Source organism: Paralichthys olivaceus, chromosome 11 (assembly GCF_024713975.1).
Source record: "Paralichthys olivaceus isolate ysfri-2021 chromosome 11, ASM2471397v2, whole genome shotgun sequence".
Taxonomy (NCBI): Eukaryota; Metazoa; Chordata; class Actinopteri; order Pleuronectiformes; family Paralichthyidae; genus Paralichthys; species Paralichthys olivaceus.
This window is the reverse complement of record NC_091103.1, coordinates 11,529,449-11,545,480: the sequence shown is the minus strand read 5'-3', so window position 1 is coordinate 11,545,480 and position 16,032 is coordinate 11,529,449. Positions and strand designations below refer to the sequence as shown.

At 41.4% G+C, this 16,032-nt stretch overlaps 1 protein-coding gene across 1 annotated transcript in view; it reads left to right on the top strand.

Moving 5' to 3' along the window:
* The first annotated feature begins 1,861 nt into the window (after window positions 1-1,861).
* pid1 (phosphotyrosine interaction domain containing 1) overlaps window positions 1,862-16,032 on the top strand; it is a 30,725-nt gene continuing 16,554 nt past the window's right edge. The window contains exons 1-2 of the mRNA XM_020095303.2: window positions 1,862-2,044; window positions 14,817-14,963. Coding sequence (XP_019950862.1) covers window positions 2,015-2,044; window positions 14,817-14,963 — 177 coding nt within the window. The 5' untranslated portion in view covers window positions 1,862-2,014. The remainder of the gene's footprint in view (window positions 2,045-14,816; window positions 14,964-16,032) is intronic.

Here is a 16,032-nt window from a genome sequence, read left to right as displayed (position 1 = left end):
CCCTGTTCATGATATTTCATAACACTTCTGTTGCATTAAAATGTGAAACAAAAATATATTCATGTGTCTAAACACTGGAAACTGTAGAATCAGTTTGGGGAATAAAAGCTGTGGTTTGATTTAGATTTAAAGACGGTGCCAGCTGATAAAATTATACACTTGTTGTTTTCAACACCTGTTGCTCAGGAAAAAAAATATGTTGGTCCAATACTCAGCTCCAATAATAAAAACACATAGCATCAATTTAAATAGATAAATAAGAAGATAATGTCAGAAAACGTTTATTTTATATGTATCATTTTTTAAATTTAAATTTAATTTCACTTCATTTGTTTTCAATTTAACTAATTTATGTATTTATTGGTTGCATGCAGTTGCATGATGTAAATCAAGGTTAACTATTACTCAGGATTACGTTTTAGGCTGAAAGTATTTAACTAACTTAGAAAAAAATCTAATCAAATGATAAGCAGAAGAAGGAGAAGAAGGAGAAGAAGAAGAAGAAGGAGGAGAAGAAGAAGGAGAAGAAGAAGAAGAAGGAGGAGAAGAAGAAGAAGAAGAAGGAGTGTGTTTTTTTCTCTCCAAAGTCCCAAGGTCGTAGCCACCAGACTGAAGCATCAGCCGTGGGAAAGACAGTTGATGGAATGTGAACACCATCAGTGACCTCAGGCTTTGTCCAGATGTTCCCCATGTAAACATCTCTAAATACAGACTGCTGAGTCAAGTCGCTCAACACACCAACGTACATGTGCGGACACACATACACACACACTGCAGGTACAGCAGACTTTACCGATTGGTCTCACCTTTGCTTATTGTCCGCTTTGGTGGTCTTTGCCCTGTGCCCTGCAGGGTCAGACTCTCTCAAAGCCTCCACCCTGATCCACGGAGCAGTTGTGTGGTGCTTTTCCATTTGTTAAAATATAGAAACAGTTCAAATATGTACAAAATGTTGGCAGCAATAAAAATAATTCATTTAACAGTTTCCACAAAATAATGGATGGTACTTGAGTGAGTTCGCAGACCTGACTGTGAGGATACCAAGGTCACTGCAAACCAATCACGGCTCAAAACGATGTGAGGATCTGAATGTTTTTGTTACAACTTGTTTTTGAAGATCTTGTGGCAGCTCTCCATCCACCACCCACTGCTGCCTTTGAGATTCTTAGGAATTATGTGAACAGAACATTCAAACTACAGTTTTATTGCCACCAGTCCCACCAGGTTTTTATGTGATCATTTCCAATTTCACTGCTCTGTGCTGGCAACACTGGTCTGCATGACTAATCCTCTGAGGCATTTGAGTCCTCTTTTAAATGTACTATTTAATAATAATGTGGGTGCCTTTTGGTGTCCATCTGATAAATCATTCATTTTCATTCATTTAATATGAAAATTGCATATGTGTGTGTGTTTTTATCACAACTGAGCAGTAGCTGTATGGTGAATGAGGATGGAGCTGCTTTAGCGAGGTCCTGCTGTGATCAACCAATTGTGAGTCTGTCTCAGCCGTCAATCGTGTCATCATATAGCATCAAATAACGACTTACAACCAAACTTGAACACGTTAACATTGGTCGGTATAATAAGAACTAAAAAAAATTACAGAAACCAAGTTTGAGGAAAATGGATTTGACATGTCCCATCCATTAAAATGGAGGAGGAGGCGGGGTTTATGAATGGTAGGGGGAGCCAGCCACCAGGATAGTTTCGGCTTTGGCTAAAATGTGTTGTTTGAGCTGAATTCCACCTCAGGCTCATGCCCGACTTGGCGCTGCCTGCTTTGACGCCTCGACTTTCCCACAGCACTTGAACGCAGCACACAGAGAGCAGGCTGCGCCACCTGCCGGCCAGTCTCGTAACTGCAGCCAGGCGGAGCAAACACATCGCTGATTATCGAGCAGTCCGGAGACTGGAGGACACAGAGTGGAGCCGTGAAAGCGAACAGATGTGAGCCGGAGGACTGGAGGAGAACACGCTGCAGAACAGACGGAGAACCTGCGATCCTGCGAATATGTGGCAACCAGCGACGGAGCGATTGCAGGTAAGAGACGTGTGTGTGTGTGTGCGTGTGTGTGCTTGCGTGTGTGTGTGTGTGTGTGTGTGTGTGTGAGGAGGGAGAGAGAGAGACGTGTATTGTCGACAGGGCAGCAGCAGCAGCAGCAGCGGCTCTGAGCTCCGTCCACGCTCTCACTGTGCATGGCTCCAGCCTGGAGACACGGCTGTGTGTGAGCAGCTCCAGTCTCTCACTCGTCTTTCTTCTGGAATCTGTCGCTGGATTCTCAGTGTCTGTGAACGACCCGCTCCTCCCGCTGCATTTAAACGCACCTTTTCACGTTACGCAAGCACCGTGGGCACCGCGCAACAATTCGCACCCCCGCCTCGTCGCCGTGACCGTCCACCGCTGGAGGTTTACTCCAAACGTCCAGTAGATCCAGATGTGCAGAGGTTGTGTGTGGCCCACAGGCCTTTTCCCTCATCCGACACTGTACCTTCACACCAACCTGAGAGCAACTGGAGGCCTCCTCCTCTTCCTCCTCTTCCGTTGTCACTCTTTATTTGTCCCTCACGTTGCCACATCAGGATGCTCTCCCTCCATTACCCCTGCATGGAGTCGCATTTTCCAGTTACCTGTTCAGAAGAGGAAAAAGACACATACACACACATCATCAATGACACGTAGTTTGATATCCAGGGGCAAGCCGTGCACCGAGCCTGGCTTCACGTCTCCTGCACGCGTAATGCTCTCCAGATGTTCGGCCTCTGGACTGCCTGCCAAGTGAACTTGCACAATCCCCCCCCCCCCCCTTCCCTCCTGCCCAGGCGTCAAGAAGATGGAATCACGAAGTATTATTAAAACCGAGAGAGCGAGAGTCCTGGTGTGTGTCCTCCTGTGTGGGGTGAGAGGCCGATGTAGATGACCCTATAAACACACACATATACCAACACCCTCCCTGAGCGAGCCCCTTTATATGTTGGCCCATCTCTGTTTATGACCAACAGCCATGCTTCGTTTGTCGCCTAGCAATTTACAGAGCTATCACTCTTGGGTTAGGGTTCAGATTAGACCTTGGGTTAGGGTTTGGATTAGACCATGGGGTAGACCTTGGGTTAGGGTTCGGATTAGCCCATGGGGTAGACCTTGGGTTAGGTGTTAGTAAGTGTTAAGTTGTCTTGAGGACTCCCTCTGCCTCGTCTGTTGACCTACCAGTTCAAATAGGGAGTCGTAGACAATGGGCTGGCCGTCGCATGTCAGTCAATAATTCTCCATCCTCATAGGTTTCATTTGTTTGGATTTTAGTTCGATCTGCAGTTTTTTGCAGTGCACTCCTAGTGCTGCTTTTAGATGATCTGATTTGAAGCTTCATTTTGTTGAGGTTGAGATGAGGATTAACCTTCTCCCCTGTAGCTTCCAGACCAAGACTTTTTAGGTTTACGCATCTAGTTCAGGTGTTGAGGGTTAAGATCAGTTGGTCAAGTTATTTGGACCTCGAGGAGCTGTTTTAGAGGGTAGTGTAAAGGAGGATTTTAAACTTCTGAAGTCTTGTTTTTTTGTTTGTTCGTTTCAGACCAAGGTGTTTAGGATTAGGCGTTATGGTTGGGTGCTGAGGGGAAGGGCCAAGGGTCAGAGTAACTGCTGTTCAACACTAAGGAGTTGGTGATGTGATGCTTCAAATAAGTAATGTTTTCAATAACTTGAAAACTAAAGACCGACTGACATTATAACCCAACTTTTGAGAAAATGTGAGTTAGAATTTAAAAATATAGGGTTGCCATTCAACTTAAACTGTTACAATGACTTATAATGCTGTTATTGTTTATATTGCAGCATGCTGTTTAGATGGATATGGAACTGGAAAAGAGCTTTAAAATGAACCATTTCCCTGTGATCGATATTAAAGGAGAGAAGACCAGTCAAAAGTTCAAACTTTGGTGGTTCATATCTTGCTCAATTGAGATCGGAAATGCGGGACATTTTGGTTTCCTCATGTGACGAAATTTCAGATAGATCATCTACAGTCTGGCCCAGTTGTGTGACATGGAATTACCAAGATATTGCTCAACACTCAATAATTGTTACCTGAGGTAAAGTGCTTTTTTATCACATTAATGGATGATACTTTTCATAAAGTTTGATTTATTCAGGTTCATATAAGGTTTAAGTCTGTACAGTACAGAAACTCACAGCTGCTTCAAACTGTACTGGACATTGGTGATATTGTTGCAGTATTCAGGTAACTACTCGCACACATTAGTGCTCCATAAGAGTGTTGGATATTCAAGGAGTAAGTGCACGTTTGTGTATTCAGTCTAACCTCTGGGATCCTGTCTGACTAAAAGCCACCATCAGTTAATGTGCAGTCCTGTTTATGAATCCCTCAAAACTTTATGTTAGCAACTGTAAACTTGCCAAACCTTGAATATCATGTATTAGCACTACACTGATTTCTTGAGTCTTCTGCCAAGAGGCAAGATGGGGGGGGCTTCCAAATTAGCTTGTACAGAATTGATTTATGGATTGTTATGTATGTGAAACTTATGGAGTCAGATTGTAGAATTAATATAAAACAGGAGTTCAGGAAAGCATCTCTATCTGAAAACTGTTGGAGGGTCATTGAAGAAAAAATAACCCAGATGATGTTACCATGCATTTATGTCATTTAGGACTCTCCGACTTGCAAATGGCATTCATGTTCACATCCAAATTTTATTAACTACCTGTTGTGACGATTTCTTTTTTTACAGCAGTGAATAAGGTGTATGTGTGAGCCAAGTCTGGCCCTTGAAGAAGGTGGTCTCGTGGTTATTTTGTGTGACATACGGGGAGGTAGAGTGTGTGTTGACAGTGCAAGAGTGGTTGGCCACAGCCACGGGAAAATCCATGAACCATCACTCATGTAAATAATCAGAGTTAATAATCACATTTATAAAACATGCCAAACTGCGGTAATACGGTCACAGCCTTATTGTTAACTCCATACGTCATGGACATTGTGTTTGAATTGTCAGTGCACTGTGACCCTCTCTTGACCAACTCTTACCTTGAATTGATGCAAATCATAAACAAAGGAATAACCAGGCGGGCTGCATCCTGAGAGAGTTGTATTCTGGGACATGTAGGATCCTGCTTTATTGAGGTGCGATATACTAAATGTGTGAATGGGAAAAAGGAGGTTTGTATGTTATAAGAACTATTTCTGTTGGTAACCAACTTGGCTCACATCAGTGTACCTCCTGGAGAACAGCTGTGGCCCAAAAATGGGCCACAGCTTGGCAGGGAGCTTGGCATGTTTCTGCTGTACACTTCAAAACTGAATGATGAAACACTGAATGGCAGTGTTTACCTTGATGGATGACTTGGTATTAACAAAATGTACCCTGGCTGTTCTGTTCATTGGGTAAACAATAGAAACCATGAATATGTCCACATGGACTGCCAGGATCGTTTGGGTCAGTGAAAAAAAGGTTCTAGTTTAAAATAAAATTAAAAAAAGGACAGCCATTAAGAGTAGTCATTAAACGATATCGTTACCTGGCCATTTACTGCTTAGTAGCCATGACGACCATCCTTTCAGCTTGTATCCTTTGCCTCTTCTGATTCAGGAATAGTGGTGTTTTCTGTAGCTGAATCCGTCAGGTAGCTGATGTAGAATATACTCATGTCTATTATGTGTTGTTGTGTCTTGTTGTTTTCATTCACTATGGCACCCGTCCACACTTGTGCTGTCCCCTGTTGCCATAGCAACACCTGATGTCTTGCTGCATTTGTGTCTCACACTCAGTAAGAAGAAGGTGGGGGTTGACTGAGGCGGTGGGTGTGAGGAAATACAGGTCATGGTGTTGGGAGTTACGCAGTAAGGGTGGAAAACTGCTTTTACACTGAAAATGATGGGTGTTGTGGAACCAAACTGTGCTGTGATGTGTCAGTGATGCAGTTTGCTTCTGCTCTGTTTTTCTCTCTTCTTTGTCCGTCCTTCGTGTCTATTTCTCCATCCATCCTACATCTTGCTGACCATATCCCTCCGTCACATTCAAGAGGCCACTTTAGTTCAACGCCGAATTGCAAAATATGTGGTGATCTGCGCACAAAAGCACACACGCATATACCCTCATATGCAAGTTTGCACAATTACTTCCCTTTTGACTATCCCGAGTGCTAACTTGTATTTTTTTCCTGCTGTCAGCAGCTCTTTCTTTAGCAATGGTTTCCACTTTTGATGCTTTAATGTGTGTGACACTGACAAACATGGCAGGGCAGAGAAAAAGATGTGGACCTGGCGGTGCAGAAATAGCTGACTGAGGTCAAACAGTCAAAACCAGTCCCATCTTAATCTTGTTTCTGTGGCCCATCTCTGTCTTGCTTTATTTGTTTCTATGTCTGTCTGTCTCTGTCTGTCTGAGGTGGCTCTGCAGCCTCAGCTATGCTGTTGAGACTGTGGCCCTGTGGTAAAAGGAAATTACGGTAGACCGGCTCAAAATTGTGTATGTGTACCCCAGTAGCTCCACACCATGATCACTACCATGCAGACTCGTCAAAAGGGCAAGATGGTGCCACCCGGGGTATATTTTGGCTTCATTTTTGTACAACAGGAGAAGGTGGAAACACATAGTCCATCCTTATATACAGTCTATGGCCAGTATGTGTTATGGTTAACACCGCTCACATCTCCCAACTGTTGGCATTTTGTTATGTAGACACGAGTGTTAACATTATTTGATCATTAAGAGACAATGTAAATGTTAAAGAACCAAAGAAACTTCACATTTGTTCAAGTATGACCTTAAAGAGGTACAACAACTAATTTTCTTAGGTTTCTGACCAATTGTCAGTTTACAGATTATCAGTTGGGAACTATTTAGATCATCAATTTATTGACTATTTAAGGGCCATTTCATCTCCTACCATCTTAAAGAGTTTTATGATTTGGTGGGTAATGGTCAAAATCATCTTGCAGCTCTGAGGTTGGGGTTTGTTTCGAGCACTCAACTGTACTTTTGTGACTCATCCTTAGACTCTTTTTTTTTGTGTTGTTGAGGTAACCCATTAGTTGTAATGTGACTAAATCAAAGCCCTAATGCATTTAACATGCAACTAACTACAAGACTAATCAACACCAGTTAGTGGTGGCTGAGATTGCCTCTTATAGATACATGAATGGGAAGAATACAGACATTTAAATCAAAGGAGATATTTTCAACTTTTTCTACAAAGTACTGCATATTATGAACATACTGTAGAATGTCCTGTCTGACAGTGGGTGCATAATGGTACACGTGTAAATGGACCATTCGGTTTGACATAGTGGACCATGTTTTTGTCATTCGTAGATCCTTTTCACATCCCCTGAATATGTGTAGACAATTTAAGAAGTTGTGGTTGGTTCATTGTTTACGTCAAAGAGACTGCCAGACAGAGATTGCTGTCCCCAGGCTCTGAGGTTTGGGTACTTTAATACCCGCTTTGTCCTACACAATAAAACCCACCAATTATAATGTCTGATCATCAACCTTCTCCGTCCTACATGCCCTAATGCTCCAATGACAGTTGAGGTAAAAGGAAAAACAGGTTTTTGCTTTGCATGGGGACCTCCCACAGTCTTCCCAGGGTTGAGCCCATTGAGGCATATTTCCTCTCGTAAACTGTGCCAGGATCAGAAGGGGTGGTTGTAAACACATAAGAGGGACAGCTGAGGAAGTCACAGTACTCAGTCCTTCACCACGCAGGGAACTGGAGGGGGAATCCTACTTCTGGCTTTAGGAAGTAATTGACACCACATGCTGGACAAACCTCGTCCTGCTCCACCTGTGGACCACAGTATACAGAAAGAAGAATATGTTTGTGTATGACTGGGGTCTGAGGTACAAACAAGGGCAGGATAGAATCAAGATGCAGGGTTTTTTAGCTTCAAAGTAAAGTCATTGTTTGGAATGCTTGTTTTGTTGATTAAACAAACCCTTTTTTCATGAACAATTCATCTGATATGTAACTCTAGCATCTCTGCTGTTTACTCACTGGCAAGTGGCACGACTGAAGAAATAACTCATTCTATGCTTTCCCACTGACAGAATATTTATATGGGGCTTGGTGATGTTGTTTTAAAGGTACCCTGTGGAGTTTTTGGCCACAAGTTGCTCAATTGGGAAATATTTATATGACTTTATTCCCCTCTGGTTAGTGGCTCGTGCCTTCAGTCACGGATGCATGAGATGATACACATTCCTGCCAGTGGTTTTTTAATATGCTGCAGAACAACAGGTGGCAATAACAGACCAATATACGTAAGAATACACCACCAGAGGGCAGAGAAGAAAACTGCCAGAAAGCAACAATGCGAACAATGCAGGTTCCAAATTTTCTTTTTTAAATATTGGCTTTTCAAATATTTCCTGTGGAAGGAAATGGCTTTCTATGTGTTTGTTGGGCCTCAAGCGTACACACAATTAATCTTGGTTTGTAATACTAGATATAAACAGTAGGAATGGTGCACTTGAAGGTGAGCATCTAGATTAGAAGCGGTACCTTCAGATGTTGCTACCTTCAGAGAAAGTTTGCAGATTCCCTCAGTAACATCACCAGGTTCCTGTGAGTCATTTGACTTAAATCAGAAATGTTGCCAAATTTAAGCCTTTTCATTTCAATTTGAGACCAAATCCTCAGTCTTGTCGGTCAACTCTTCTTCCATCACATGATACGACTCTTCTTCTCTGCTCTGCTGCTTAGGGCGGCTTTGCTTGCTAGCATCCTTCATTTTCATAGCAAAACAACATAACATTACTGACAGACTTTAGTGAAAGGTCAAGAGGGGATTTAATAGGTCAAGTTAACAGTGAGCGCCCTCTGTTGGATGATGAGGTAAACTACTTCAGTCTGATGAGCTGGTAGACTGTATATTTTGAAGTTCAAACCTGTCATTACAGTTCGACATTAACTTTTACCTTCATCTTCGAATGCATGTTTGAAGTTTGATTAAAAAGTGGAGCGGTGGAACCATTGGGCAAGTCATGTAATTGGTGGGTGTCTGAACACCATCATTAACCGTTAACACTCACTACCATGGCAACCCTTGTAAACAGAACTTTGTCTTGCAAGAAAACTCCAAAGGGAGAGAGGGCGCTTGATGCTCTTTCTTCCTTAGTCGTGTATTACTCTGAATAGAAGGATTATCTAAGTTACCACTGACCACATCGGGATATTTTGCTCTTACTTAAAGCTCTATCGCACACTAATTGTCTCGGTTGGTCTCCTGACCACATTGACCAACCATAGTGTGGTTGTGGGGAGAGAGTGATTTCAGTTGTCAAGCCCAGGGTGTTGGTGGTGGTGATACAGAAGTTGATGCATGAATGAAACATATGTACTGACCACAAAACAGTTGTATTTGTTCAGCTAGTAGTGATTTACTTATTCCCTACAGTTTTATGGTTCTATTCCTATCACCATAATATCACAAAACCTTTTCTGTCTACATGGAAATTAAATGATTCTGATTTTGGACCAAGGCTGGCTCCTCACTCCAACATCAGGCTGGTGATTCTCTTTTGAAAACAACAAGATGAGATGCAGAACAGATGAGCAGATAACAGAAATTTCCTACTGTCTTACTCCCTGCCAGCACCCAACAGACCTACAACATCTGTTTCAGAGCTCTGCAAAGTCTTTCATCTGGTGTGTCGGGGTTGCAGAATGCAGATGTTGCTCAGGCAGGTTAAAATACTGTTGAGAAACTGTTTTTGTCTTGAGGTCTGCAAGCTCCTAACAATTTTTATATCACTTAACCATGTTTTGAGCTTTTGGGATAAACCAGTAGCCATTGACATATCCAAGGGGTGTATATTTTATTTTATTTTCAGACAGAACATCAACCCATTCTACATCTGCTGGCTTCTGGACATCATTTCCAGCTGTTTTCTACAGTTGTGCCATGATCCCATCTCCAAAACGCCTATTTTGCGTGTCTCAGTAGGTGTGGCAGGATTTGTTTTTATGCTGTTATGCAGTGCATGAGATTGACCTGAGAACTTCTTTCCTGTAAGAATGCTCTCCCAGGGGGCCAAATGTTTAACTTGCCATCTGTGACCTGTTAAGCTCATCACTGCAGGAGGCAAACTGCAAAAGACAATCTGCAAAGGCTGTCAACTTGATTTCTAATACATGTGATTGCTCAAGAAGTGATTTGCTTGCTTCTAAACAGAGTTTACTATTATTTACAGGTAGAGAAATGATATGTACTTGCAGAATTAGCTGGTAACATGGGGTCTGAGCTAAAATCCAGATTTGACCTTGCTAATTCTCCCAGTTGGAAATATTAGTTCTTAACCCAAAAAATAAGTGAAGACCTATTTCCAATGTTGTGCGATGTTTGTCGTTTTGAATGCAGGCCTTAAGAGACGAAAATAAAAAAAAACTTTAGTGTTGTAAAAGTTACAGTGTTTTTGGCAGAGACTAGCCTTCTGTGCTCCATATATAAAGATTAATTACATGGACACTGGCAGCAGTGCATCAGTGTTGATGCTTTTAGATGCTGCTAAATATGTACAATTATGTTGTTTTGACAGTTAATGACTTAATTGGCTTCCAAATGCTTTGATTTGGTTTTACAGAAAGTTCAAATATGTAAAGAGTGGGAGTAACAACCTTTAAATGATGAGATGGAATGACAGTGCACGTGTATTTTAAATCACAAACACTCTATTATCTTTACAACCAACAGTATTTTTGTTGTTTAAGTGTCAAATGAAGAAGTTAAGTACTGCTATGTGAAAAAGTCAATTCATTGTGTATCAGTTGTTTGGGTCACTGGTCATTTTAAATCATGCAACTTTAAAATGTTCATGCACTTGATTTAATTTTTTATATTTTCTCATAAATTATGGAAATAAACCATCCAGGAATGAAAGTACATGTTTTGTTCTGTGTAGCCCAGCTTCTTCATGACACAGTGTATCTTAGGGCTATGACTGTAAAATGAAAACTGATTTGTCTGTAAGGGTTTGTCTTTCCAAAATTGGTCAATTGGTTTGAAAATAGGCTGTGTCACATCTCATTAATTGTTTTGAATGCTCACTTTAAATCCATCAAACTGGGGATCCACCCATGTGTGGACTTTGGAAACCCCTCAGGTCCTTCTGTGACACGTGTCAGTTGCAAGGATGAACCAGCTGTTGCCAAACACCTGAGTTATAGCTACACTTGAAGCTCTGTAGCTGTTTAGTAGATCCACAAATATTTGAATTCCAATCAGTTAAAATATTCAACATTAAGTTTTTTGCTTTGTATGTATGAAGATCAGACCCCTTAGTGTTAATCTAAAAACAGTATTGTTTTTCATAATCTTTGAGAGGACCATTGCTTTTCTTATGACGGCAGTCATTGTTTAGCATTTAGATCGTAAGTGTAGACACAAGCTTTGTCTTGTAACCAGCTCAGACCCGGTCTAGCCCACAGCAGCCTCACGGTGGAGACAGAAAACCTGCCCGGGTCCAAGTTGTAGTCAGAAATAGAATCAATAACAGCAGTAACTTGATGAGGAGACTGTTGGGGATTGAGAAATAAAAACATTAAAATGCAGTGAAAATATTATGAATAGAATTCCAGCTTTACTCCACGAGCGGCCATCCGCTCAGGCTTTTGCTCCTGGTGGGGGGGCAAAGGGGTCGGGGAGCCCACCACAGGTCTCCAAACACCCCCCCGCCCCTGCCTCCCTCCACTCCGTACTGGGGCCAACCGCAGGAATGTGAGCCGCTGTCAGGAAGCTGTAAAGTGCTGACGCGGAGGTCAGCAAGCATTTACACACATGTGGCTTTGCTTTCACAACTCCATTTTACTTTTTTGCTGATTCTCCTTCATCTGCTCCTATTATTTCTTATCTGTCTTTTATGCCCCCTTTTCTCTAAACCATTATTAGAATGAAATTAGGCATATTAGTCATAGCTACATAAGTACAATACATTAGTTTACACATATGATGAACACAATGCCTGGCAAACAGGTTCCAAAATATTTATTGGTGAGGACAAAGATGAGGATAGAAATTTCAAAACAATGATAACATTTTCAAGGAGATATTAATATTATGAGGATAATGGTAATACGATTGAAGGCTATTATTATAAGTGACATATTTTTGCAGCACAATGTATTATAATATCGATTCTGATGTAGTGGTGTTGAATTCAGAAACTGGACACCTAACGTGTGTCTTGAAGTTGATTGAGGATGGTCTACTTGGCGTCACTGAACCAACAGAACAGTGAAGATTGATGATCAGCTGTATTGGCAGGATTCACAGTTTTCATCGGCTGCAAATGTTGACCATCTGTTCTGTAAGACAAGGACATATTGCAAGTCCAACATGGAAAAACTGTTGAGAAGCGCCAGATAGAAAAAGGAAAATATTGAATGGGAGAATTTGGAAAAGTAATCTGTACTTGCAGAGGAACGCTACATCAATGTATTTATTCATTATTATTATGTTATTTACACACACCGCATTGTGTGGAAAACATTTTATTCTTTTCAAAACCGCCTTATTTCTGCTTGGAGTTGTAAAGTCAATTAAGACAAAATATGTTGTCCTTCCTTAACTGTAATGAAATAACCAAAACTGAGATATGTCTAGTTTTTTTTAAGACCAACATGTCTGCTGCAGGATCTCTGGATCATCATTGTTGTAGGTAGAAAGGGCTCCGTTTGAAAGATGTCCTCCAGTCAATGCAACCCTTCCTTGGCTAAAGTGTCATTAGAGTCGTGGCGGTTCATGTGAGTTTAAAGTGTCTGGTGCATTCTAGTCTGTCTGTTTTTACAGGATGCCAGTGCTGACCTGTCAGACCAATCCTCTCAATTTAACCTTAGTGCCATCAGCAGGTTGAGGTCTTAGTTACCTCAGCCTAGAGGCCTATGTTTTTCCCGTGTTGCTGTTGGTTTGTTTGTTAGTAGGATTACACAAAAACTACTGAACAAATCTCCACAGAATTTGTTGGAAGGAGGCACGTGGGTCAAGAAAGAACCCATAAAATGTTGGTATTTCTGTCATTTTGTGACTTTTTTACCATTTTCCCAGGGAATAATTGAAGAATCGTGATGAAAAGAGGCATATTTAGGGGACTGATTATTCAGTGTGTGCAATTTGTTGCAGATCCAAATAAAAAATCTGGATCTAGTGAATTTAAATGTGGTTTCATGCAGGACTGTTGGGGCTTGTTCACAGGTAGGCACTCTAGTGAGTGTCATCCTAGTTTTTTAACTTGTATTTCCCTTAAAAGTAGGGGATGAATTACTTTGAGATTTGGTTGCCACATAATGAATTTTACTGACTTAAGTGATGCTAGGTCTTTTCCTCTAGCACCACTGTGAAGATTACATTTGTACTTTGTTGCTTTTGAATGGATTGTCATTAAATCTACCACACACATTTAGATCTCCCTCAGGATAAAATTGTAATCAGTTAAATAATCCTGACTTTTCATCTACCATCAAAATTAGTGTGTAATACTTTGTGTCATGCAATGACATACTTGTTGTTTTGTTTTTCCAAATAGCATGTTAAAGTGAGATGATGAACATGGTCTTAACACCTGCTCGACATCTGCATATTAGTTTTGTCATTTTGAGCATATTACCTTGCTGACGGTAGCATTTAGCTCAAAGCTCTGTATCACATGGCTTTTAGCGTGTCTGTAACAGACTGTTGGCAATAATAAAGGTAAGAAATAAAGGGACTGACATACAATAACCATGAAAATGAGAATTAAAGCAGTCCCAGAGGCAGACACAGACAAATATCTTCCACAGACTTATTATACAAGAGCTTTTAAAGTTATGTGCACCTGGAGAAAGGTCATCCAGAGAAGCTGCAAAGAAAGAAACAGACAAGTATCAGATTGCTGTTAGAAATATTAGATAAAAAAAAACTGCAGGTGTGGAGGACCTCTCAGATGTACCAGAATTTCCCGTCAGGATTCGACTGATGGATTGCCAGAGGTGGATGATACTAAGGTTAGGCTGTAGACACCTAGCCCAATATAAGCGCCATTGGCCTTTTTATGCCTTGGATGGGATCTAATGAGCCGCTCATTTTTTTGTGTATGTTTCTCTGACGTGGTTTCGAAGAAGACCAGAAATTCCACAGGGACGGACACGCAGTGCCATGTGGTTCTGCTCGGTGTCTACTTCTGTACTACTTATAGTATTTCAGTACTTATGAGTGGTGACATATACTATACTGAACTACACACTGATGATTGACAAAAATACTAAGATAACAGTGTCTAGGAGGATAGCGATTTTTAAGACTCCATCAGTCTTGACCATAGGCAGTAAAGATGGATGACGCTTCTCCACTTCCTCCCACTAACCATAATTGAAGCCAAAATATTTCTGATACCAACCCTTAAATCTTGTGCATTTGGAGCCAGAGTCTGTGTAGTAGTGATCAGGGGATAGAGCCATGGTAGAGAGGACCCGCCGATATAAGCTCACGACCACTCAAGAGTCAGTCTCAGCTGTAAATCATGATGTTTCAGTCCTCTTGATGTAGGTTACTTACAGTATAGTTATAGGCAGGGTTATAACTAACTAAAGCTAACAAATAACTAACTAAACCAAACTTGGCAGTTAAATGCAGCCAGCCACCATGGGGCAAACCAGACGCTTTGGCTTCAGTTTTGTGGAGCATTTGTCATCCATCTTTATATACAGTCTATGTTGTTGACAAGGAAACTATAAATATTGAATCATAGGCATAAACCTGTCTGCAACTGATTGTATTTCTTCTTAAAGCAGTGTTTCAGTCTCTTTTTCTTTCTTTCTTCATCAGCACTTCCAGACCATGCTGAAAACGAAGCTGAATGTGCTGACGCTGAGGAAGGAGCCGTTGCCCACGGTGATCTTTCATGAGCCCGAGGCCATTGAGCTGTGCTCCACCACGCCGCTCACAAAGAACAGGACCCATGCTGGATACAAGGTACAATCACATGGGTCTAATAATCCCCCAAATCCACCCCGTGCCTGAAAAGTAAATCTATAATAGCATTAATACAATCATAATCCATCTGTTTTTCCTGTTTCTTTTTGGACACCCAAGTTAGATCCGTTGCCACGTGCTACTCCACCAACGTGTGTGTGTGTGTGTGTGTGTGTGTGTGTGTGTGTGTGTGTGTGTGTGTGTGTGTGTGTGTGTGTGTGCGTGCTCTGGCATGGATGTGTTTGTTTTCCTCCCTGGCTCTGTCGAGTGTCAGATGTAGGGTTTGAACCAATGAGCCTTTGGACTCGCAGCCTTTTCTCTTTTCTCAAAACAGAAAACAAACAAGGCTACAGATTAAAATAGCAGCAACATTCTGTTATTACACACAACACTCCCCCACCAAGTCACTGAGTGCGTCTTTGTGTCTTCGCCCGCCTTGTGCCACAGCATTGTAACAATAACAAATAAAGTGAGACGACTGTGGTCACATGGGAGACAACTTCAAATGGCTGTGTGGGTACGAGAATTTCGTTTTTGTACTTAGAATGTTGTGTTTGGTCAGTTATGCTGTACCGTTTACAAGCACATCGGAAAAGGGGCTGAAGCTTTTTCAACTTAGCCTAAATAAACAAAACATTTCATAGCTAGTTCCCCTAAAATACTGAAGGAAAAGTAACCTTTGACATCATTGCCAAGAAACACACACGGAACTCACAGTCCCCATGTTTATTGGATCACTTTACAGAAGAGCTAACAGAAACACACCAGATGTATGCTGTGTAGATATTTATATGCATATATATGTGTTGAAAAAAAAACATTTCAAGGAAGCCAAGGGCCAAAAGTCAAACTGAGTTCTCATCAGCGGCACTTTCCCATAACTCCAGAGAATATGAAGTGAAAGTTAGTAAGTCAGCCTTTTTTTGTAGAGCAGAGCAGTTTGGCCCGTGAAACACATGCAGACAGGGTGACACATATGTTTTCCAGCAGGGTTTTCATTGGCTTACAAGTAGAGATGATACAGCTAACAGCATCAGAAAAGCCTCCTATGCTGCTGAAAATGCTGGGT